General features: G+C 45.4%; 1 protein-coding gene across 2 annotated transcripts in view; it reads left to right on the top strand.

The window, feature by feature from the left end:
• LOC136631809 (uncharacterized) overlaps window positions 1–18,372 on the top strand; it is a 42,363-nt gene extending 23,991 nt beyond the window's left edge. For both annotated transcript variants that reach the window (XM_066606193.1, XM_066606192.1), the window contains 2 exons: window positions 12,295–12,428; window positions 17,085–18,372. In XM_066606193.1, coding sequence (XP_066462290.1) covers window positions 12,295–12,428; window positions 17,085–17,315 — 365 coding nt within the window. In that variant the 3' untranslated portion in view covers window positions 17,316–18,372. The remainder of the gene's footprint in view (window positions 1–12,294; window positions 12,429–17,084) is intronic.
• Window positions 18,373–26,925: the final 8,553 nt, after the last annotated feature.

Raw genomic sequence — 26,925 nt, 5'->3', positions numbered from 1 at the left:
TGGAGGCACTCTGTCAGCAAGGCGGGTCATAAGAGCAGGACAGGTGGTACTGGTGTCAGGGGCCTAATGGAATAAGGGGCCCCATCTGAGCCGCCCACCAGTCCCTGCACGGGAGCTACAAAAGTTCAATGCAAATAAAGGGTTCTCTACAGGAGAAACTGTATCCCTCTTGACCCACATCATAGGCCGTTCACCCAGCAACCTGAAGAGGGGCACACTGAGGGGTAAAACCCCCGAAACAGCTGTCTGTGCATGGTGATCTCTTCCTTCTGGGGAAGACTCTTGTATAGTTTATAACATATTACAAGGCCTGTCAGAAGGTTAGGCATTGACCTGTAACATGACTGCCTTCAAATAGGCACTGTACCATCTCCGATTTACATACCAGATTTCCCACAGGAGCATTGCATGGCCTTTTAAACCCACAACAATCACATTAAATTTGGAAAAACCTTCTGAAAATGTCAATTTTTTATTGTAGACTTCAAATTTGTAATAACATAGTATGTAAAGCTGAAGAAAGACATATGTCCCTCTAGTTCAGCCTATTACCACCAATGTTGATCCAGAGGAAGGCAGCCCCCCACCCCCCTCAATGATGTAGCCAATTTTCCTCATTTAGTAGAAAAAATTCCTTCCTGACTCCAGTCTGGCAATCAGAATAATCCCCAGATCAACAACCCTTCTGAGGTTATTAATGATTATAACATAATATTGTATCGCACAAGAAAGATGTCCAAGCCCATTTTGAACTCTTTTATCCAATTTGTCATCATCACATCCTCAGACAGAGAGTTGCATAGTCTCACTGCTCTTACAGTAAAGAACCCCCTTCTGTGTCGGTGTAGAAACCTTCTTTCTTCTAGATGTAGAGAGCGCCCCCTTGTTACAGTCACAGTTCGGGGTATAAACAGATCATGGGAGTGATCTTTGTACTGACCCCTGATATGTATGTAGTGGCCCGGAGTGTCCTCCAGGATAGCCTTACAATCACCACTCCTGAAGCACCTGGCTATGTGCTCCTGCGGAGGCATAGAAGGTGTCGTACGTGAGATAGACCCTGTCTTTCCCCTTTCTTCACAGGCTTAAGCTATCTGCCTGGCAAACAGCTTGCTGCTCTTTGGTTGCTTGTCATTCGACCCCTGATTGGTAGAGGGGGAAGGGGGGAGATTGAAGAATGGGAAAGTGAGAAGGTAGGATGTGAGGAGTTTAGAGAGAAAGTGCAGGAGTTTGGACAGGAAGAGAAGGAGGTAGTAATCAGAGTGAGAAGGAGGAGGACGTGAGAGGAGGTGTGCAGCAGTGCTGCAGAGGAGTAACGTTGCTCAGAGTGAAAAGCAAGGACTTTCACTCTTCTAAAGCAAAAGCAGTGTGGAGGAGAAAAGACTGGGACTCATCTACACAACAGTGAGTTGCACGAGCCCCTGTAAAAGTAAAGCCAGGGAAAGTGAAAGTGGCCCATCTCTAAATAAGTTCATCAACTGCATAGTAATCCTTTGGAAATTAGCCCTCAGATAACTAGGACTGTGGGAATTCTTAACCATCAATACAAAAGGAGAGAGCGAGAGCGTTGCAGATAAGTCTGTATTGTGTTATAATGATAATCGCAGCAACGTTATTTCTGTGTGAAGCTAAACCTCTGCATTACTGTGGACTGTACAATTGTGTTCAACTGTTACAACTAGCTAAAGTAAACTGTGTACCTTTGGTTTGCCAACAAAGCTACTAGGACTCGTGTCAAGTTATTTCAAATACTAACAACTGGAGTCTGCTACCAAAAGGTATTGGTGTCACGTGACAAACGTCCTTTTAACAATTGCTACCCTTAGCAAACCCTTTTCACCACTGGACGCTCAAGCTTGAGCTACACAAAGACCACATAGGTCGAAAAGTCGCATCATTTATTCGAGGAATAAAAAGGAAATTACAAGTTTTGCACGACTCATGCTGCCACTTTTTTGGATTATTTCTTCAGATATTTGTAGGCAGCTACTAAGTCTCCTCTCAGCTTACTTCTTTTGCAATCTAAACACTGCTGGATTGTTTAACCGTTCCTCATGGGGCATGGCTCAAGCTCTGATATGTCCTTCTTGAGTAACCAGTGCCCAAAACTGTCCACAATATTCCATGTGTGGTCTAAGCAGTGACTTGTAAAGAGGAAGAAGAATGTTCTTGTCATGTGCCCCCAGACCTCTTTTGATGTACCTTATGATCTTATTTGCCTTGGCAACAGCTGCCTGGCACTGGTTGTTCCAGTTAAGCTTACAATTAACTAAAATTCCCAATTCCATGTTGGTGTTTCCCAGTAGTTTCCCATAATTGTAACCTGTATTTCCTTGGCCCATGTGCAGAACCTTACATTTATCAGTGTTACACCTCATTTGCCACTTTTCTGCCGCCAGCTTATCCAGATCCTCTTGCAATCTCTTTGCGTCTTCTCTTGTGTTAATATATTTACATCGTTTTGTATCCTCTGCAAATATAGATATTTTACTGCACAATCCATCTACCTGCTCATTAATAAATATATTAAAAAGAATAGGGCCCAAAACTGACCCCTGTGATGCCCCACTTGTAGCAGTGACTCCTCTAATACTGCCCCCTGTGGTACCCCACTAGTAATGGTGACCCAATCAGAGCATGTACCATTTATAACTTACCTCCTCGTAGAAGCTGATCAGGTTGGCTTGACAGGAGCGATCTCTCATAAACCCATGCTGATATGCAGTTATACAGCTATTTTCCTTGAGGTCCTCCAGGATGGCATCTTAGAAACCCTTCAAATATTTTACCCACAATAGAAGTAAGACTTACCGGCCTGTAGTTACCAGGTTCACTTTTTGACCCCTTTATGATGTTTCAGTCTAGTGGAACAGACCCATCACTATAGAGTCCTTAAGAGGTTTCTGTCATAAAAAAAATCAATACTTACCTATTCCTCCCCAGGCAGTCACACCTTCTCCTTACCGATCTTCTGTCTCCTGCAGTCCCCCAGGTCACTTCACCTACAGCCGGCTGATTCTTCATCTTCTGGTGATGAAGTGTCCATTGGCTGAAGTCCTCTTCCTGCAGGGCAATGTACATTACGTCACCTAGTGACATAGCGTTCACTGCTTAGCAGGAGGCTCCGAATGCTATGTCGGGCAAATCCTGAGACTGTGCATGCGCACAGTCTCGTTGCAAGAGTTCCTACTCTAACGCCGTGAGACAGCACACATGCGCAGTCCCAACATAGCATCCAGCGCTTCCTGCTAGGCAGTGTAGGCTAGCTTTTAATGACCTGCCGGAAGAAGAAAAAAGCCACTGCATAACAGATGAAGAGAATCCATCCGGCTTGCAGTGAGGGGACCTGGAGGCCTGCAGAAGCCAGGAGAAGATCGGTGAGTAGAAGATGCGGTAAGTAGACTGCCTGGGGAGGAATAGGTAAGTATAAAAATTTTTTTAACCCCTTCCCTCCACAGGACGTAGGGGTACGTCCTCGCAGCAGGGTACAGATAAGAGATCTCATGCTATCCGGTAGCGGGAGTCGGCTGTCAGTGATGGCCGGCCTCCCGCTGCAACAACGGGGGTACATCAGAGATCTGACCTCTGACGTTAACCCCTTCCTTGCCACGATCTGTGTAGATCGCGGCATGGGAAGGGTTCACAAAGGAGGCGCGCTCCCTCTGTGACGTCAGCGGGCGCTCGCAATGTAATTGCAGAGAGCCTGGCTGGTTGCCATGGTAACAGGATGCCACCTGCAGGCATTTTGTATTACCACTGCCTATGATTGCTATAACAAGCGATAAGGCATTGCAGGAGAGAAGTCCTCTAATGCCTTATCATAGCGATCATCGGTGCTACGGCGTAAGTCCCCCAGAGGGACAAAAAGTGTAAAAAAAAAAAAAAAAGATAAAAATAATGTACTGTAGAGGTGCACTACAGAGATTGGCATGTAGGGGGCAACAGACAGCCATGCTGGTGCCTGAGAAAAGGGAAAACTCCCATAGGTGTGGTCAGGAAGTGGGATATAATTAGAGATGAGCGAACGTACTCGCTAAGGCAAACTACTCGAGCGAGTAGTGCCTTATGCGAGTACCTGCCCGCTCGTTTCAAAAGATTTGGGTGCCGGCGGGGAATGGCGGGGGAGAGCGGAGAGGAACAGGGGGTGAGATCTCTCTCACTCCCTCTCCCCCTACTCACTCCCGCAACTCACCGCTCTCCCCCGCCGACACCCGAATCTTTTGAGACAAGCGGGCAGGTACTCGCATAAGGCACTACTCGCTCACCTCTAGATATAAGAGCACATTCCTGCTATAGCCAGAGAGAGAGGACCAGTGCAGCAGAGCTGAGGTGCTGGTGGCCTAGCAGAGGCCAGAGTCCGACAGGGGCGACAACCCTGGACTCACACCCAAGTGGGGTGCATATGGACTGTGTATATTGACGTTGGATGATATTGCTGTGTTTTGTGAGTGCGGTGATGACAAATAAAGGCTGGCAGGAACCAGATAAAGAAATCCACATCTCTTGAGCAGTTTCTACGAGTGTCGTGTGCCATTTTCATGTGCAAGAGGCCGGCGATCTGCAGGCAAGTGCACCCCGCTTGCTACAGTACAAAAAATAAAAATGTAAACACTTTTTTGTGCTTTTATTCATATTAGCATAAAATAAAAAAAAAACCAACAACCCACATATTTGATATCGTCGTCTCCGTAACGACACATACAATAAGTTGAACATGCTTTTTATACTGCACGGCAAAAAGGGTAAGTAAAAAACGCTAAACAGGCAAAATGCTAGTTTTTAGCATTTTGCCTCCCAAAAAAACGCAATAAAAGATCAAAAAAGCCGTATGTACCCCAAAATAGTACCAATAAAAACTACATTTCGAGGAACACTTTGTTTTCCTGCACCAAGCCAAGATTGCAAAGTCCCTTAATGTATTCACTGAGGGGGGCGTGAGTAGAGATGACCGAACGTACTTGTTTAGGACAATTACTTGATCGAGCATCGCTTTTTTTGAGTAACTGCCTACTCGGGTGAAAAGATTCGGGAAGCGACGGGGTGAGTGGGGGGTAGCAGTGGGGAACAGGGGGGAGCTCTCTCTCTTCCCCCCCCAACTCCCCCGCACAACCCCCCGCTCACCCCCCGGCGCCCCCCGAATCTTTTCGCCCGAGTAGGCAGTTACTCAAAAAAAGCGATGCTCATCCCTAGTCGTGAGTATTTTGAACCCACTGTTTTTTTTTCCAGGAATTAATGCAATTTAGGAGAAAAATTTTTCATATTTTTGCAAATATATCATTTTAAAGACATATTTTTTTTTAATAATGCACATGAAAATGAGGATTTGCACCCCAAATGGATTCCCCTGTTTGTCCCGTGTTCAGAAACATACCCATTGTGGCCCTAATATTATGTTCGTATGTACAACGGGGCCCAAACCGAAAGCAACAGCCTTTTTCTTTCAGAACTGAAATTTTGCTTAAAGGTGATTTAGGCCCCACTGCCCACTTGTAGAGTCCATGGCAGCCAAAACGATGGAGACCCCCCACAAATGACCCCATTTTCAAAACTAGACCCCTTAACGAATTCATCTAGGGGTGTACTGTATATTTTGACCCCACAGTTTTTAAATTAATCTAAGCAAAGCAGAAGGAAAAAAATTATGATTTTCATTTTTTTGGCAATTGTGTCATTTTAAAAAGTGTTTTTTTTTTTGTACAGCACACATATCAATGAAGACCTGCACCCCAAAATGTATTTCCCTGCTTGTCCCGTGTTCAGAAACATACCCATTGTAGCCCTAATATTATGTCTGGATGCACAATGGGGCCCTAACCGAAAGGAGCATTGACGTTCAGCTGTTTTTAACTTTTACCTGATTGCCGGTGGATAACGGCGATCATGTGACCGGGGACCGCTCACCGCGGCCCCATGGTCACTGCTCCACGCTCTGGGCTATTTTTAGTAGCCAGGACCAAGGAGATTTTAAATTTCCCGGACCCTCCCCAGCTTCTGCGCTTGCGTCCACCATTTTGCCAACAGGCGCATGCACCAAAATTCGGGAAAGGTCAGCGAATAAAGATCCTGGGGACATCCCTGGAGGCCTTAGGTAAGTAATTTCACTTCTGCCGATGGATCGGATCCGTGATGGGAGGTGAAATTTTAACTTCTTTTTACTTTTACATGATCGCTGTTATCCATTGGATAGTGGAGATCACGTGACCAGAGATCATGGACCCGTGAAATCTCTAGGCTCTTGGCTACGTTTCGTAGCCAGGAGCAGGGTGATTTTAAATTACTCGGGCATTCTGCAGCTTTTGCGCATGCGTCCGCCACTTTGGCGACGGGCGCGTGCACAGAAGTTGGGATAAGTTTATCCGGGGGCCTTAGGTATGTAATTTCATCCTCCCTCACCTGATATGATTTATGAGGGGAGATGGAACTTTAACTTTTTAAACATTTTTTATCTTTTTCATACACTTTTTCTACACTTTTCTTTTTACTTTACCTAATCATACGGCGGCTCCCGGTGACATTTCTCTGCTCCATGCTGCACATGCTGGCCGGGAGCAGAAGGATTTTAAATTTCCCAGGGCGCTAGCCCTTCTGTGCACGTGCCTGACGGTTCCGTCGGGCGCGCATGCGCAGGGGGTGACGTGAGGTCCTGGAAGGACCATATCGCTGGGGCACATCGCAAAGGACGGGGGTGAGTATTTTCACCTCCCCTCATAGATCCCATCCATGAGGGGAGGTGAAACTTTAACTTTATTTTACTTTTTACAACTTTTCCGTGATCACCATTATCCATTGGATAGCGGCAATCACGGACCTGAAGACATTCCTGCAGAAGATTTCAAATTTCCCACGCTGATCTGGTCGTCTGCGCATGTGTCGCCACTTTCACTTTTCTCTTCTGGACCAGATCATCGCAGGACATCGGAGGATGGGGGTGGGTAGTTTCAGCCCCCCTCATGGATGCGATGTGAGGGGAGCTGAAACTGTAACTTTTTAAAACTTTTTATCAAGCGCCGATATCGCATTACGGTGGGGGGATGGAGGGGTGTGTGCTTCCCGCAGCCCCCCATGACAGCCGCAGGTTGTCGGCTACCTCCGGGAACTGACAGCATGGAGCTGTCATGACCACAGCCTACGGGGCTTTAATCCTCAGGGGATGCATGTTTTTATGTCCCTGAGGGTGGCTTCACACTGGACAGGGAATAGCACAATTTCCCAGCACTGCAAGGCTGCGAGAAATTGCAAAATTATGAAGCCAATGACTTCCAATGGCTCCATGCACATTTGCGATGTTTTTACACTTGTGATGCAGTGTTAAAACAAAATTGCGGTATGTCCATTCTTTTTTCGATACAGCCCATTGTTTCCAATAGGGCCAGCAGCAGCAGCACCAGCCCCATTGAAGTCAATGGGTGAGGATTGCGATCCTCTGCCACTGCTGTGACAGCAGTGGCAGAGGTTTCTCCGCGATGAGGATTTTCGGGCCGGCTTGGCATAGAAGGCTTTGGCTGAGAGCTGCCTCTGATTGGTCACAGCTCTCAGCCAATCAGAGTCAGCACGTCAGGAGGCGGGGATTTTTCAATCCCCGGCCAGAAGGGCAGCAGAAAAAGAGTGCCGGGACCTGCAGGAAGAAGCGCCGAAGATGACAGCGATACTAAGGTGATGTATTTTTCTTTTTTCTTTTTCTACAGTTATTGATTATTTTCGGGGAAAGGGGGGGAGTTATATTTCAAGCTGTCACAGCAGTAGTAGAGGATCGCAAGCATCTCCCATTGACAGGAGATTCCTTCAGCCCTGCAGGGAAGGGAGGTTGTTTCCCTGCGGAAAAGCCTCACATCCAGGGCTTCAGAAGCCCTGGATGAGAGAGCGATATCGGGGGGTCAATCACATCCCAAAATCGCTCTCGCCAATGTGCAGGAACCCTGAGGATTAAAGCCCATAAAGCTAGGACATAAAAACACTATGGGGCCGTCACTAAGGGGCTAAATACAAGGGACTATGTATCACATTATTTAATTCCCTCAAAACCGGGGTTAGACTGGTGACATTTTAGAGGACAGTTTACTTTATCACTCTGCATCTCATCTGACATTTCATTTTCCTCTGAATACACTAAAGAAAAAACTATTTAATAGATTTGCTTTCTCCTCATCGCCCCCTACAATTTCTCCTGCATTATTTATTTAAGAGCCAACACTTATTAACAGTGTTAGTCTTTTTTACTATTTATATAGTTAATGCCTCTTTCACACGGGCGACAGCCATATCACCACTACAAAATTGCTATTATATCGCAGCTGTGTTCCCTCAATTTTGTAGGGCCAGTGATGTGTTTTTTGTTAAATCAATGCCGCTCAGCCAATTCAAAGCCATCGCTTCCTGGAGACGGAATTTATGAATCCCACAACCAGGAAGTGATCTTCTGTGGGCAAACGAGGACTGCAGAACATCGGGCGGTGCTCCAGAGGGTAACAGGAGGGCCTGGACCGAGCCTTTTAGGTAAGTATTGCTTTTTTTTGGAGTGCAGCTAGAGATTATTATTTAACGTTAAAATCACATCGCACGAAAAAACCTGCAATTTCGTGCGTTGCAATGCAACAAAAACGAAGACTCCATAGGGAAACATGGGATACAAAAAAAATTGCAAATCATGGCAATATAGAACATGCCATGATTTTTTTCCTCACAAGATAGCATCAGAGAAAGCAGCGCTGGCATGATGGAACCCATAGGAGAGCATTGGCCTCACATACATGTGTTTTCTCGCGCTATTGCATCATGGCAAAATCATGTGATTTTTGTCGCCCGTATGAGAGCGCCCTTAAGAACAGCTTAAGGTTAGTTTTACTCTTTTTTGCAATAAGTCTCTCTGTCTCCATCTTCTACTTGAATCTTATTTTTTCCTTATAGGTTTTTAGTGCTTCTTCGCTGCTTCTTGTTTTAGTAGTTTAAACACTTTCTTTTTGCTGTTTATTGTCCCCTTTACATCTTCATTGAGCCACATTGTTTTTCCCCTATTACTAAGCCTTTTATTCCTGTAAGGTATGAACCGCTCATAGTAAGTAATTAGGAAGCTTATAAATGTTTCCCATTTACTGTTCGTATTTATTGTTTTTTCGAGGACATTGCCCCAGTCAAGAAGTTTAAGGGCATCACTAAGTTGATTGAACTTTGCCTTCCTAAAGTTTAGTATTTTTGTAGCTTCACTATAAAACTCTCTCTTGAAAGACAAGTTGAAATGTGTTATATTATGGTCACTATTTCCCAGGTGCCCCCTGACCTGCACCCCTGTTATTCTGTCAGGTCTGTTGGTTAATATTAAGTCTCCCATCAGCCGTCCCTCTAGTCGAGTCCTGTACAAGTTGGGTAAGGTAATTATCTTTAGTAATTGACAAAAACTTGATACCTTTATGACATCTGCAGGTTTCGGCTTTCTAGTTGATATCCGGATAGTTAAAGTCTCCCATAATAATTACCTCATTTGCTGCTTCATCTATTTGCTTCATTAATATATTTTCAGTAGCTGCTGCTAAAGTTGGTGATCTATAGAAAACCCCTATGAGGATTTTATTGTTGTTTTTCCCTCCATGTATTCCTACCATAAAGACTTCAAATGTTCATGTCCCTCCCATGTATCTTCCCGTAATAGGGCTTTAAACAGGATTTTGCATAAAGTCAAACTCCTCCCCCTTTCTGGTTTTTACATTTCTTTCTGAACAGACTGTAACCCTGTCAGTTCACCACCCAGTCATAGCTTTCATCCAACCAGGTTTCCGTTATTCCCACTATGTCGTAGTTTTCGTCAGACATTGTTACTTCTAGTTCGTCAACTTTATTGGTCAGACTTCTAGCATTAGTCACCATACAGTTTAGAAGGTTTTGGTTATTTTTTATATTATACGTATCCCTACTAACTATTCTGCCAGTTCTATCTGTATTAACCCCTCCCATTGCTCTGCCCCATTCCCATTACTTAGTCCTGTTGCCCTCCTCCAGTCCCTAGTTTAAACATTCCTCCAACATTCTTGCCATCTTCTCCCGCAGCACAGCTCCCCCATCCCCATTTAGATGCAGCCTGTCCCTACGGTAAAACCTGTAGCCAACAGAAAAAGTTCTCCAGTAACCCAAACTCTCCCTTCTACACAAACTCTAGAGCCACTTGCTTACCTTGCTAATCTCCCGCTGCCTTTCTGGTGTAGCACAAGGTACAAGTATTTATGTCTCATATAAAGATACTCGGCACAGAACTTAGACACGATAATTGCATTTTAACCCCTTACTGACAATGCAGCATCTGAGGAGTGGGCCCATAGCCGAGGATAGCAGGGTAGATACGGCCTTGTCACGGGGCTCTACCATCTCCTCCCCTGGGGGTAGCACAGGACCTGACCAAATTACTGCTGGGGAAGTTTCACAAAAAAACCCCAATCCGCAGTTTTATCTTAAAGTCCTTGTCACTCGTGACATCATCGTTCCGTCCTCTGCGTTGAATCCAGAAGTTGGAATAAACAGTCTACACACACAGGGACAACTTTCTGAGCAAAACCGGGAACGGTAGAGCTTGTTTACTTGAATAACACAGGTGCCAAACAGAATAGTGGTGTGACAGGGAGGATTCACAGGATGGCAGAAGAATCCACAGTCCCGGTTATCTGTGGGGTTTTGCTCCCGGCGACTCTCTTTACTCTCTCTCTCTCTAGCTCCCAACCAGTACACACTCACATTTAGAAGTAGCACTCAGTGTTGCGTGGCGGCTCCTCTCTCACTCTCAATATGGCTTAGAAATGCCGAGGCTTACTGGGTGAACTGGGCCCAGGGCAAGTAATCGGCCATCGCTCAGCCTCCTCCATCTTGGGGTCCTCCTGACACGAGGCAAAGTTTCTCTTACTCACTGAAAGGTTCTCCCTTCCCAAGACTCCAACTTAGACTGACTTGGATCCTGGCAAGACTGAATTGTTGCCTGACTGACTTGCAGAACTTCTTGCAAACACACACACACACACACACACACACATATATATATATATATATATATATATATTATAGCACGATCACATGACATACAACATGATTTCTCAGACATAACCCAGACATTAACCCATTCAGTGCTGCAGAGGTGCAATACACATCAAATGCATACACATAGAAGACACTGAAAATACAAAGGCACGAGACAAACACATTCACACTTATGGAGGGGCCCCATTAACTCTGGGGCACAACAACATAATTTATTTTAGCCTTAAGATTCAGTAAGCCATTTTCCCTTTTTGTGTTCATTTTTTTGTCAGTGTAGTTGTATTGCATCTTAGGTTTTGCGGGATGAGTTCTAGTTTTTATAGAAAACAATTTCGGGTCTGTATAATGTATTGCCTATGTACGCACACGCTCGTGTGAATGCACCCTTATAGAAGTTTTATTCTGTTTTACTACTTTTGGCACAATATAAACTTTTTGCATGACACCACATTCCAGGACAAGATCATATTTAATTTTCCATTGAGAAGGCTGTACATGAGCACTGGTCAAACAAGTGCAATGGCCCGTGGAATGTACCGTATTCTAGGTGGCAGGAAGGCCTATTCCTTGTCACGTGACGCCAACACTCCAATATGGACTCTAATACACAGGGCGGCGATGAAATAAATAGTGTGTTTGTTTCCCGCCCGTGGAACTCTGCACCAGTGAAATTCAACCTGACTTTCAGCCAATAGGGTTGCAGCTGACATCAGGTTAAGGAGAGAAGGGGAGAAACCGTTTCTCTCCTACCGACGGCACCTTCTATGCCCATGGATGGCACGTAGACAGGTGTGACAGGACAAGTGTGTATGTGAACGTTCTGTAGGACCCGCTGGGCCACTACACAAGCACACAGCAGCTACATTAATTTTCAATGTGACTGCCGGAGGTAGCCGAGTGGCAAGTAAGTTGGATATTTCTGTCAGCCCCATTGAAATGAATGGGAGTGCCAATTGCACATGCTCAGCCAGCGCGCTATTTAATGTGACATCACATCCACAGTGATGAGAAGAGGGGGAATGGGTAAGACCTCTTCCGATCACCAAATTATGCCCTATCCTGTGGATATCCTGTGGATAGGGGATGACTTTCAACTTCAGCACAATCCCTTTAAGGCTTCAGCTGAATGACTGCAAGCAGAGATCTTGTAGACCTTGAGAAATGCCATTGCTTTTCATTGTAGTGTAGGCTTGTAGTTTTCTTCTTTGTTGGTTTAAAAGGCTAAAAAGTAGAGACACAATTTCATCGTCTAATAAGAAATGTCTGCATTTTTTTCTATAGGGGAACGAGCGATGTTTTATATGAACATATATAGAGAATACGATTCTGGGAATGGGTTACCGGTGGTCTTTAGCTGCAGAGTGGACAATAAGAACTACCTCCTGTCCGCAGCAAGTAATTCAGTTAGTCTTAAGGTAAGATCTGAGTCCGTATAATACTCAACTCTCCTCTGGCGCTTCTCTGAGGAGTATGATATAATATGTATATCATGCACAGCTCACCGCTTACCCCACTGCCTTGTCAGACATCACTCCCCCTCTAGGGCTGCTTTACCCATAGAGCAAGTGGTGCATCCCCACCACCGGGCACCCTGGTAGGGGCATCACATGTGGACACTGTTAAAAAGTTTTGTGGAGCTCCAAAAATAATACAATACTCACCTCTTGAGTACCCGCTGCTCTGGTACCGCTGTCCCTGCTCACTTCCCAGTCCAACGGTCACAGCAGCCAATCACTGCTCTCAGTGATATTGAGGCAAGTAATTGACTGTAGCATTCATATGCTTTGACGGACCTGGAACCACCGGACCTGGAAGTGAGCAGAGACCATGGTGAAGCTGGAAGGAGGAGCACAGCTTGCAAGATTAGGTTAGTATATATTTTTATTCTTTTCATAGCTTTAAAAATTTTGGGGGATGCAGAAGCGGGGTGGCAGCATGGAAGGGTAGGATGACGATATGGAGGAAGTGAATAGACAGCATGAAAAGTGTGAGACTACGGTGGGCCGGGGCCTGCTTTAATACTCCTGCTCTGGGCCTACTAGATTATTATAACAGCCCTATCCTTCTCCACTTGGTTAGGGACCAACTGATTGGTCTTTGGCCATGTGGTCAACGGCTGTCAATGCCAGTTGCTTTGCATTGCACAAGACTCATGCAGTTTTTGTCTCTTCTCTTAGGCTGTCCGCACGCAGTCAAGGAAAGTGAATAAGATTTTACAAATCTCCTTCAGACGTTGCGGATTGTTTCTGCTGCGGAAATGCAATAAAATTAGAAAAACGCATCAGTTTACAAATCTGCAACATGTCTAATTATGTTGCGGATATTGCTTATATCTGCTACAGATTTTCTCCATAGAGATCAATGAGTAACATAATATATGGACCAAAATCCGCAAATAGAGGAAAGTTGAATTTTTTGCAACTTTTCTGCTGTGGAAACGCTTTGAATCTTCATGTTTATTGAACTTCATTTTTGCTTTTCTTAAATTCCTTGAAAAAAGGTGGGGGGAAGCTACTGGCCACACCTCCTAGATGATTTCTTCATGGGGTTTAAGTTTTAAAATGTGGTTATTACTGGGGGTGGGGGGTGTTTGGAGTCTGAAACATTTTGAAGTAAACTTCTGTTCTGAAAGCCGCTGGAGGCTCGTCTTGGACTCGGCCGTGTGTCCAGAGATAAAAGTGGGGCTACAATGGAGATAGTTCTAAACACAGCAGAAGCAGGCTAAAGTATTGAAGTACACTGCAAGAGCGACCAAACTATTACAAGGGCGAGTTCCCTATGAAAATAGAAAATACTATTGTGACCGCTCTCCAGGGTGGAGTATATAAATCAATAGTATATATGGAGATAAGCCAAGAGTGGTGGATTCACCTGGCATGGAGCCTGTCATATGACAAAGCTCCACACCTTTAAAGATCCTCCCAGGTGTATAATCCCATTAGGTGTATCATGTTAGGGAGAGCAGGAAAGGGAGATATCCAGGGTAATCCATCTCGGTAGTAAGTCTTTTAAAATACCTTTAGTATAGGTGACGTCTTCTCTGATTGGTGACATCCATGTTTGTTTTTCTCCTCTCTGGGCACCGACCACCATGACAACTTCTTCTAGTCACGACTCCTTTCTGCAAACTCTCCCCAAATTGCTGCTACCTCAATGCACCTCTCAGTAACCCCCCCCCTTCCCCACCCCCTACCCATAGTAACAGTGACGCCTCTGTGGTTTTATTTTTTCGGTATATTGGGTGGTCTGGTTTGGAGATGTTCTGTTAGGAAGGGATTTCTCCGTGTTTGGAGAGGATATTCTTCATGTGACTATGATGAGTATTATAGCATGTGACTACAATATATAGGACGCATTAGAAGTACCTTGCGAACTAGGGTTACCAAGCATCGGAGGAATATCCAGATTTAAGAAACATGGCGTTCCTAGGCATTCCGCAGACTATCATAATAAAGATGCCTCCCTATTGTGGGTAATCCCGATAAGTGCCCGAGGGTCAATTGAATATTTTATATAGGAGGGGATGTACTGGATCTAGTTGCTGGATACTCTACAACCAAAAGGCCTGAATGGAGTCTTGGAAAATGTTTAAGTGTTTTTTATCACATCTCCCAGTAAAAAGGTTTTAACTAAACTAATTACTATTTTCCGAACTGCTTTTTATAAATAATCAACTTGCAGATATAGAACTGCTAAATCACTTTATGACTGCGGAACCCATTGTTGCTTCTATTTTCTATTAAACTTATTGAATATATTAAAATATAGATTTCATAAAAAATGTTCTTAATAGAGATGAGCGAACACGTTCGGCCCCGCCCCTTTTTCGCCCGAACACCGAACTTTGCGAACACTTCAGTGTTCGGGCGAAAAAGTTCGGGGGCCGCCGTGGCAGCGCGGGGGGGGGTGCGGCGGGGAGTGGGGGGGAGAGGGAGAGAGAGAGGGCTCCCCCCTGTTCCCCGCTACTGCCGCCCGCGCCGCCGCGCATCTCCCCGCCCCCCGGCGGCACCCGGACCTTTACGCGCGAACACTGCAGTGTTCGGCAAAGCCGGTGTCCGGGTGCGGATGTGTCCGTAACGGACACGTTCGCTCATCTTTAGTTCTTAACAATATAGAAAATGGTATCTACAGGTGATAAATTAATATTTTCTACTTTTGTTTTTTATTTTTGAATACATATGAACTCCTTTTACCGACATGACATTTTGTATAAATGGCTATTTTATTTCATTCAGTGATTTTGTACTCTGTTCATTTGATTTATAGAAGTGTGTTATGTTATTTTCAAAATGAAGACCTTGTAATTTCAATCTATGTTTTGCTGGCTCGTGTATAACCTTAATATACTATAGTGATCAATATGGCGTCCTTTGGAATGCATATTGAAGCGCACTGCTGCGCTGATATGTTAGACGTCATGACTAGAGATGAGCGAGTATACTCGCTAAGGCACATTACTCGAGCGAGTAGTGCCTTAGCCGAGTATCTCCCCGCTCGTCTCTAAAGATTTGAGGGGCGGGGAACGGCGGGGGAGAGCGAGGAGGAACGGAGGGGAGATCTCTCTCTCCCTCTCTTCCTCACGCTCCCCGTCGCAACTAACCTGTCACCTGCGCCGGCCCCTGAATCTTTAGAGATGAGCGGGGAGATACTCGGCTAAGGCACTACTCGCTCATCTCTAAAGATTCGGGGGCCGGTGTGGGTGACAGGTGAGTTGCGGCGGGGGGGAGAGAGAGATCTCCACTCCGTTCCTCCCCGCTCTTCCCCGCCAGCCCCCGAATCTTTAGAGACGAGCGGTGGGATACTCGGCTAAGGCACTATTTGCTCGAGTAATGTGCCTTAGCGTGTATACTCACTCATCTCTAGTCATGACACACGCTATGTGACATCACCTCGCTAACGCCAACTGAACCGCAAATAGAACTCGTTGCCATTCCACGTTCACTCCTGACGCTTCAGCGGGGAATTGAATTGATGCTGTCGTCAGATACATGCGCCACGACCCCGCATACAGACGCCATCAGCATTTATATATAAATAAGTGCTTCTTGTGTTATAAACAGGCTTAAAAGGGGTTCTGAATAAACCCGAAACGCGTTGCTTTGCATGACCCTATATTTTATGTATGTTTACGTACTTTGTTTGATACCTACAATAAAACGACTGGATAAAGAAGGCCAGGATTCACAGATTTTATTAACTACGGGCTGACCTGGGGGGGGGGGAATGGGTTAATCCCAGACCCCCCCCCCCCCAGTGAAATAAGTTTACCCTAGTAAAACGTTAATTAAAAAAGAAATATATTAAACAATAAAAAGCCCTCTTTTCTCTTTTCTCATTTCTCATAAATAAAAAACATCATTGGAATCGCCCCGACTGTAAAACTCTGACCTATTAAAATGTATCATTTATTCTGCATAGTAAACGGCTTAAGAGAAAATACATAAATCGCGAATCGCAGAGTTTTTAAAATAAAAATTGAAAAAAAAAAGTGATCAAAAAATTGTATGTGCCCCAAAATGGTGCGAATAATAACTACGGGTTCAGTGAGGAGAAGACCGATCAGAGGGAGTTACAGTAGTTAGAACGGGAATGGATCAGGGCAACAGTAAGAGATTGTGTTGTATCTGCTGGGAGGATTCAGGAGCCTCTATAGATACTTGGTATCCCCGCATTTGTACAAACCTGCAGGATAAAGTTAACGTCATTTTTGCTGCACTGTGAATGCCCAGAGGATGATGGCGCTATTATGGAGGAATAGGTTTTTTTTCTATTTCACCAAACCTATCCATTTTTTAATGTTTTTCAATACACTAAATGGCGCACTAGACAGCACTTTTACAAAACGCGACTCGTCCCACAACAAACAAGCCTTCATACGGCCCTGCCGATGGAAAAATAAAAAAGTTGGGATCTTGATAATTGGGGATTAAAAACAAAAAGGAAAATTTGAGAACTTGTGGATCATGAAAGGGTTAAGCAAAAACGTTACAGAACTCCACACGTCTGGAGCAGTGTTGGTGAACTCAAATCGCGACTGTTTCACTAATGAACTTTTTTTCTTCTCCGGACAGGAGGGCGGGCTGCCGTCAGAGATACCAACGAAGACCAGTGAATTCATCTTCTATATCATAGATTTCTCTTCTGGGCAAAAAGCTTTACGCTTCGAGTCATCAGCAGCGCAGAAATGTTGTCTTGCGTGGAGCGTGCAGGACCCGAAAAAAACGTTAATATTAAATCTGTATCATGAAGGCGCCATTAACGAACGCATGAGCTTTTTTGTAGAAGACCAATCTAACATATAGCCACCGGTGTAATGTAAGAGGCTGGACACAACTCAGCGTATTCACAGCGTATCTGCCATCTCTGCAACTCCTGTTATCCTGAATACTTTGCCATTGTTTAGTTTTCCCAGTGCATTATGGGAGGTCAGGTAAATTAAAGAAGATCCGTCACGTCTCCTGACATCGTCTTTTCGTAAATGTTTGTATCCTCCATGACATAAACAATTCAGGAGCTTCTTCTCTTTGAACTCTGCTTTTGTGCCATTCCTCTATTATTCCTCCTGGAAATATATAAATAAATCGACATCTGAGTGTTACTATTTTCCTTGTATAATGGACATATCCCTACACCCCCTGTCCAATCAGTGCTGCTCGCTTCAGACTGTGTAGAAGCACGCCCTGTTGGCAAGGAGAATGATGAGACCCCATTCATTTTCCATACATTTCCAGGAATAGGGACGGCAGCATAACACAGCTCTAAGTTTCTTCAACATTTTGTTTTTGTGTGCACTTTCATGCCCCTCACAGCAATAACTCCACTTTGTACCCCTGAAAAGTAATACCGCCAAATACCCCAAAGTATCCGCATAAGTAATACCCTGTTTCCCTGAAAATAAGACATTCCCTGAAAATAAGACATAGCATGATTTTTCAGAATTTTTGAGGATGCAAAATGATTTTTCAGGCTTTTTGAGGATGCTTGAAATATAAGCCCTACTCCAAAATTAAGCCCTGCTAACAGTTAATTAAAAAAGTCGGTTTAAATAGTGTCCAGGCAGCTATACATGTAAAAAAGTTAAACCTTTTTGAACAAAAATTAATATAAGACACTGTCTTATTTTCGGGGAAACACGGGTAGTAACTAAGTGGGGCCACAGAGGGGTCTCTATTACTTTGTGCGACTACAAAAAAGTCACTTTTACTATGAGGAAGGGGGTTACTGAGAGGTGCATTGAGGTAGCGTGACGGTGTAACCCAGCCCCAATCCCTCGCCCCTTTCCTTCAATCGCTATTTACACCTGCTTTGTCAATACTAATGTTTATTTCACCCTGCCAATAAAGCTTCTTCGAATTTGAATATTTTGCACATAATAGTAAATAAACGGCACCACACTGAACGATCACTGTATTGGGGCCACCAACTCCATAACAGGTTGATCCACCTTTTGGAGATCACAGTTTCAGACGTCGGGGGACAGTTTCCACAGAGTGAACATCCTCCGTACTCTACTTGCCCCGTCAGCTGGTGACATTTTGCCGATAAGTGGGAGCAGATCTCACAACCCTTTCCAGCAGATCCCAAACATGTTCAATGGGGTTACAGTCCGGTAACTTTGGGGGCCAAGGCAATGTGGAGAATTCATTATCCTGTTCCTCCAATCACTCTCTAGTGATCCGAGCTCGATGACACAGAGCGTTGTCCTGTTGAAAGTTGGTACTGTGGTCGGGGAAGACTTCCTGTAGCGTCCCTGTAGCTTTCACCATTCATGGATTGTGGTATGACAACCAACAGTCCGAATCCATGCCGGGAAACTGCTCCCCAGATCATGACACGGCCACCACCGGCCTGTTAAACCCCAACAGTGAGCCCATGGGATATGGCTTCATGTTGTTTACACCAGATGAGGACCTGCCCACCAATATGGTTCAGCTGGAAACAAGACTCATCACTCCAGATACCCTTCTGCCCTGTGTTCAAGGTCCATTGACGTCTTTCCTGGACCCATGCGAGGGGTTGTTGACAATGACACAGGGTCATGAGGGACATCCTTGTCGGTGTTCAGCTATTTAACCCCAGTTTACACAAGGTATGCCTCATGGTCATTATAAAAATTTATCTAACCTCCCTGCTGTTGTACCGCTCCATCAGCTGATCTACCGTGGCGTGTCGTTGATGAAATACCAGACATGCCACCCGATGCTCGCATCTATGATCAGCCACACATGGCCTGTCACTGTGTGTTCTTCTGCTAGATGACTGTCGGTGGTTCAACCAGTCTTGGTGCACTCTTGATATCATGGTACGGCAACAGCCAACAAGTGTTACTGTTTCGAAATACTGGCACCACACCTCCGACTACCAACAATCTGCCCGCGATCAAAGTCACTCAAGTCACCACATTTACCCATGACTGTTAAATGTTACCTTCTGCTGTGCAGAGGAGAGGTCAGCACATTACATGAGAGTAGATCATGACACAACCATCCCGTGGTCCCGCATCACGGATCACAAGAGGTCATACGCCGGCTGTTCCTAATGCAGTGATCATTCACCGACACATTAAACATCAATAAGTTGGCCAACAATAATGCAAAATCCGTTATCATTGGCCTCAAAAACTGCTCTTACAATACTAAAACACAATACGGTCACTAAGGCCTACACTATGTTATACACCATGTTGATAGAAGTATTAGGACGCACATAGAAGGTGATCCTATTGGATCATATTCACATTTTTCAGTCCAGTGTTGGCCGCCTTTGGTCACAACGACTGCATAACCATCCTAACAAAGTTACATAGTATGTTAGGCTGAAAAAAAAGACATATGTCCATCCACTTCAGCCTATTGCCTCCCAATGTTGATCTAGAGGAAGAAAAATAAAAAACAATGAGGTAGAGGCCAGTTTTCGCCATTTAAGAGAAAAAAAAATTCCTTCTCAACTCTAATCTGACAATCCGAATAATCCCTGGATCACCCACCCTTCTGAAGTTATTAACCCTTTCCAATCCACTGTCGGACGTCTGAAGACATTCTGATTGAAGGCTTTACAGCTTTGATGTCGGAAGACGTCCGGCAGGGTAGTCTTACTGTATATTACTGGCAGCTCTGTTGTCGGGGGGCCTCTCCAGCATGTCCCATACCGCAGTACTGGCTCTAGCCAGCAGATGGTGCCATTGTATAATGGCAGAAAGAGAGAGCCCCCTAGGAAACCCTGAATCCAAAATTGGATTGCAAAGGGTTAATGATTACAACATAAAATATTGTATCGCTCAAGAAAGACGTCCAAACCCCTCTTGAACTCTGCTATTGAATTTGCGATCACCACGTCCTCAGGCAGAGGGTTCCATAGTCTCACTGCTCTTACAGGGAAGAATCCCTTTCTGTGTTGGTATAGAAACATTCTTTCCCCTAGATGTAGAGGGCGCCCCCTTGTTACAGTTCAGGGTATAAATAGATGATGGGAGAGATCTCTGTATTGACTCCTGTTATATTATACATAGTTATTAGAGCGCCCCCTTGTTACAGTTCTGGGTATAATAGATGATGGGAGAGATCTCTGTACTGACCCCTGATATATCTATACATAGTTATTAGAGCGCCCCTTGTTACAGTTCAGGGTATAAATAGATGATGGGGAGATCTCTGTACTGACTCCTGTTATATTATACATAGTTATTAGAGCGCCCCCTTGTTACAGTTCTGGGTATAAATAGTTGATGGGAGAGATCTCTGTAACTGTATTTTAATAGAAAAATGAAAAACATAACAAAACAAGCCTTTTGGACTAAGCCAAGAAAACAACAGAAATGTCCAAGACAACATAAACAGGTTTGCTTCAAACTGTATCCATCAGACTTCCAGTATGCGCCCACTTCAGACTTGCATTGTATCCCTGATCTCTCTTGTAAGCCAGATCTTTTCCAGGTACAGACCTTTTGTTCGGACTCCAGGTGTTCTTCAGATATTTACGATCAGTCCGGAAACAGAATAGAAAAGGTCAATTACTAACGAGGTCGTACTCCACCAAGACCGATGCTGCACAAAGATTCTTTTTTTACAGAAATTGTGGCAGACGCTGCGCCGACCCATCTCTCTTACAAAGTGAATATATACACCGTAAATATATACACCATTTGTGATAATTATACTCTCCATAATACACTTTACTATATACACTATATACATTTTTTTTCTGCTCTCCACCCTATGGGGCCAAATATAACAGAATATAAATCCTAAAAACAAAAACATAACCCAAAAACCCGCATACAGACATAATGCACAGAAATATAAACTTTTTTTTAAATATCAAATCTTCTTAATTTATACTAATACCATACCTTATACCCTACACACCATACACCTGGTACCTTTAAGAAGCTCAAGTTCACCACTTACAAGCCCCCTTTTCTTCCTATATTTAATAAAACAAAAAGCTATCAAGTGAACAGCAAAAAAAATAATTAGCCCATCACCGGGAAAGGCAAACCCCAGGCTAGGGCACTCCAAAAGAAAGACTCCTCCATAGTCGAGAGGCCCTGAGTGCACCCAATCTGTTGAACTCCAAAGAACGCACCTTCACCAGGTCACCGAGGATGTCCCTACACACCACATTCACAGGTAGGATTTTTTGACGCGTCAAAACTAAACACCGCGAGTGCCGCGTGTAGTACCTAACCATTAGACTAACTAGATATAATGTGCACATGTCCCATCCACCCAGATATCTAAATGACCTATCGGCCCACTCAGGATTGGAGAGAACAGCCAACCTAGGCTAACCGATGGAAGCTCCTACCCTTCTGTAGACCTCTGTATTAAAAGGACACTGAAGTAAGAACTGCTCCATAGTCTCCACTACAGAGCCACATTCCTCCCGGGGACAGTCCCTCTCTTCCATCTTTCTGTACTTCAAGTTATCCCTCACATACAACTTACCATGGAAGGAGCGCCAGGCCAAATCGCAAAACTTCAATGGGACCCTTCCTGAATTTAACAAAAACTAACCCTACCTCTAGGTCCTGACCTGGGCAGTCCCTGAGGGCCAGTGGATTTTGGAAGCCGGCGACCAGAACCCTATTGTCTAGGAGCCTCCTTGATAGAGTCCTTATCTCTTCAGCCCCCAGCCCCAGCGACGGATGACCTTCAGAACCGGCGCAAAATAAGCCGGGAGATGTCCATGGGCTGAACGAAAATCTTTCACATGCCCTCCTGTCTCCCATTTCTGGAAGAAAGGCCAAAACCATGCCTTATAGGAGCCCTTCCTATATTCCAGAAGTTTGCGTTATTGGTTTTAAGTACGGTATTCACTAGGAATGCCACGGGGTTGACCATACATAACCCCCCTAGTCTCCTTGTGCGGTATGTGACCTCCTGTTTAACTAGGTTCAGTCGGTTCCCCCACAACAGCTGGAAGAATAGACTGTAGACCAGAGAGGCTCCGGCAAGATACCTACACTGCCCAAATAGATTAACAACAGGAGCAGGAAAGTCTTGATAAGTCTAACCCTTTCCCTCAGGGACAAAGACCATCCCTTCCACTGGTCAACTTTCTGACTGGCATCTCTCAGTTTACCATCCCAATATCTCCCTGGGTAATCACCCTGGCCAAATTGGATGTCTAAAACTTTTGCAACTTCTTGAGGCTCCAGGAGAGTGTCCGGGAAACTAAAATCAGGATCTCCTTCCCCCAGCCAGAGACTATCACACTTGTCCCAATTGACTCAGGATCCGGAGGCCTCTGACTACCTAACCACCTCCGACATCACCCATCCTGCCTTCTCCTGGGACGAGACAAAGACAGTGACATAGTTAGCATAGGCCACTGCCCTAAGTGCAGATCCCGGCCCCACCAGGCCCATCCCGACCCCCACCAATTGTCTGCCACTCAACCGCCTTAAAAAGGGGTCAGTCGCAAACACATATAGAAACGGGCTCAAAGGACAACCCTGGTGGATATTAGACCCCACCCCAACTGTTCACCAACAGGAAACTTTCAGCCACTGCATACAAAACTTTAAGCCAAACAATAAACCCCTTGACTCGTGGTCAACCCTATCAAAGGCTTTGGCCTGATCCAAGGACAACAAGAACTCTCTCCAATTACCAGCCCCACTCTGTTCCACAGCCTCCCAGACATCTAGTACAGCACTAAAAGTGCTTCGGCCAGGAATAGAGCAGTGCTGGTCCCCTGAAAGTAGTTCGGGTGCAAAATGCACCAACCTGTTGAAAATGATCTTTTTCAAAACCTTCCGGTCCGTATTGACAAATGCTATGGGACGCCAATTCTTTATCCCGGATGGATCTTTATCCTTTGACAAAATAATCAGGGCTGACCTCCTCATTGACTCTGGCAGAGGATAGACATTCATTAACTACCTCGGTCAACAGGGGAGCCAACAGCTCCTTAAAGGTCTTATAAAACTCGGATGTTAAGCCATCCGGACTTGGCGTTTTCTTGAGCCCTGATAGGTTCTGTCAAAACGTCAAGCGATGACACCACCCCCTGCTCAGGGATGGTATCAGCCAGGAATGCCAACATTTTGACCCTATCTAGATCCTTCCTTGCCAAAAGGTGTGAGTAATAAGATCTGATGACCTCCAGGATCCCTGAACTGGACCTCTTCAGAGAGCCTGTACTATCAACCAGACCCATTACCAATCTACTATTCACTGACAACTTACAGTTTCTGTAGGGGTCGGGCGAGCGAAATTTCATGAAATCCCTTTCAAAAACTAAAAATTTGTGCCTATCATACTGACATTCCTTCAGCAAGGCTTTCACCCTGGAGACCTCTTCACTGCTGCCCCCAGTCGAGACAATTTGCTCGAGTTTTCTCCTCAGAGCTTGATATAAATGGTACTGGGTCAAACTTCTGAGGTTTGAGAGGTCACAGAAATATTTTGCAACTATTTTCTTGAAGATCTCCTACCACTCTGACTTACTGTTACAAAGACCCATTAGTAGTAGCTGGCTCTGCAGAAAATCCTCAAAGGACTGTCTTATTTCCATCTCATCCAGGAGTGCCGAATTCAACTTCCATAAACCTCTTCCCATCCGAGGGGTTTCCAAACATTTAGAGAAAACATAATTAAACAATGATCGGAGAATTCCATCTCCTCCTTTAAATAAAACGTATTTATCCTAGATTTACAAGTACCTCGATAATAAGTGAACCTCGTGTCGCCTGTGGTGTGCCGAACGTGGACATCCACCAGGCAAGCCTCACTCACTCTCTTATTCAAAGGGACACTGTCGTAAGCCAACTTGTCTCTGGCACCTGTCCTATCACAGAGGCTCGAGACATTATTGAAGTACCCACCAAAGATCACCAGTCGGCTCGTAAAGAGAAAGGGCTTGATTCTTATGAAGAGGTCCTTCCTCTCATTATTGCTTTGAGGACCATAAATATTTATGAGCTAAAGTTCTTAACCTCTCATAAGGACATCCAAGACCAAGCACCTCCCCATTTTCACCCCATCACCCGTCTGCATTCAACTGCTGCGGTTTTAAAAAGAACAGCCACCCTGCCATATGGCTCGGCCACAAGAGACCAATAGGAGGGCCCATGCATCCACTCCCTCTTTGCTTTATGGATACTGGCCAGGTCTGTTAGCCTAGTCTCTTGCAAAAACAAAATATCAGCTTCATTCCGGCTGAAGAAAATCAAAGACCATAAAGTGAGATATATCAGACTTAATGCTAGCGACATTAATGGTTGCCAACATCAACGGGGTGAGTGCCGCCATCAAGGGTGATCAAGTTGGACAGCTCTCTTCTTTACATTACCCGATTCCCCACCAGAATCCATACCACCCCTTTTTAAAAACTCCAACATGTCCATTTCTACAATATTTATAATATTTGCACAATTATTTCTTTTTGCAAACCCCCCTCCAGATTCGGAGAGGGGCCCTCACTTTTGTCCCATTGCACGAAGTCTCCCCCAACCCCTGGAGGACCTTGTGGCCCCCCAGGGGGGAGGGGAGCGACGTTCCCCACCAGCACTACTCTATTTCTTGGCTCCCCTCCTCCTCCTCTAATGAGGAGGATTCAAGGTTGCCTCCTTCCAGAGTCTGAAAGCGGTTTGTTAAGACGACCAGAGGGGAGCCGATTTGGCCCTCCTTTAGCATCTGACCTGGAGGGGAAGAAGATTTATTCTGTTTACCCTTCTTACATTTTTCCTTTTGCCATTCCCTACTCTCCTCATCCACACTGTCTTCTGGATGGGAACTTGATAGGGAACTGGACCTCTCGCTGTCCTCTCTTGCCAGTCTCCTGACCTCTTCCTCCAAATCACTGCCCTTTATGTCCTCAGGGGTGGGTACTGGCCCTTGGGAAACAGGGACCAGGGTCATGCTGCTGGATTCTCCCCCTTCCCCTGCCTCCTTTTGGGACATCTGCTGTCTGGTCTTACTTACTCTTCCTTCTTTTTCCATTATCAGACCCCCTACCCCTGTACTTCCGCCCACCCCCTCTCCAGCCAAGGCCCCGCTGCGCCGGGGTACCACAGTTGGATCAGGAGCAACGTCAGCATGTGCAAACTGAGGACAATGGCTGAAGAGGTGTTCCAGGACACCGTACATGTTGCAGCAAATGTCCGTACGCCAGCCCAGGTTCCCTAGATCTCACCCACAACCCCTGTCCCTGCCTGCTTGCCTCCACTCCTGGCCAACCCCATGAGAGCAACTGGGTGGTGGTTCCTACTCTCACTAGGGACCGAAAAGGGACGCTGGCGTACCTGGATGGAAAGGGTAGAATACCAACAGAAAAGGCAGATGTAAATAACCAACATGAACAATACTATGCAGAACTGAGGCAGATGGAAAAACCTGGCGGAGTATAGCAGACAAGATGACAGAGGCAGGAGACCAGCAGAGGCAGACTTGCTAGCATACTAGTCTAGTCTAGCATAATTTCTCTGCTGCCGCTACAACTTCACTAGGCCCCACCCCCTTCCTAGACGCCATCACCGCCGCCGACACCCTGTCGTCCCGTGTCTCTGGAGCAGCTGTAATCCCCTGCCCAGACTGACACCGCCGCTGATATCCGCCTGTTCTGACCAGGTGACAGCCTGCATCCCATCCGGACCCAGGCACCGTTGCCGATGCCCACATGCTCCGGGGGGCGGGGTCTCTTTTGAAAGACTGCATGCCACCTGCAGTCCATGGGAGTCTTGACACCCACCGCAAGTGCCTGACTGAAAACTGATGTCTTACCTTTCCCTCCCTGCTCAGCATCCAATACCATTTCTGATACCGGGGTCGGCCAAGCAGGGGTAGGTCTTTCTCATCCTCCCTCTGGGTGCCGCTGGGAAAGATTCTATCCCACCACCAGAGATGCCGAGTCTGTTTGACCAGAGGGACTAGGAAAAGGTACAAAACGGGTGCATACGACCTATAATTGCTTCTTCTTCTGCTTGCTTTTTCGTGATGTTTCTTTGCACTCCTCAGGTAGGTCGTCCCCAAAAGAAAGATTGGACATATTAGTAGGGAATTCTATTATTTTAATTTCTGCCATTAAATAACCACTTTCTCCCTCCCTTTCCTCCTCCTCAACTGAGGAGGAAGAAACGCTCAGTGTTGGGCTGAGCTGCTATGGGGGGATGGGCTGGGAAATCTCCACAGGTGTTAGATCTTGAGATGCCCTGCAGGACATCACACCTGGAGATGCCATTACACCTGCTTCATCCTCCTCACTGTCAGACACTGAGGTTACTGCTAACTCCTTCCCAGAGAGGTTCCTCATGCTGTCCAATCTCTCTTGGTTGCTCAGTCTTTCTTTAAATCCACCAGCATTCTGTAAAATGTATTCTTTTCTAGTAGAATAAAGCTTAATGGCCTCTTTCACCTTCCCCATTTCCTCTGATATTGTAACACAGTCCTTTCTCTTTGAAGCAGTCTC

Source organism: Eleutherodactylus coqui, chromosome 6 (assembly GCF_035609145.1).
Source record: "Eleutherodactylus coqui strain aEleCoq1 chromosome 6, aEleCoq1.hap1, whole genome shotgun sequence".
Lineage (NCBI taxonomy): Eukaryota > Metazoa > Chordata > Amphibia > Anura > Eleutherodactylidae > Eleutherodactylus > Eleutherodactylus coqui.
The sequence above is the reverse complement of the archived record's forward strand: the minus strand, read 5'-3'. Positions and strand labels throughout refer to the sequence as shown.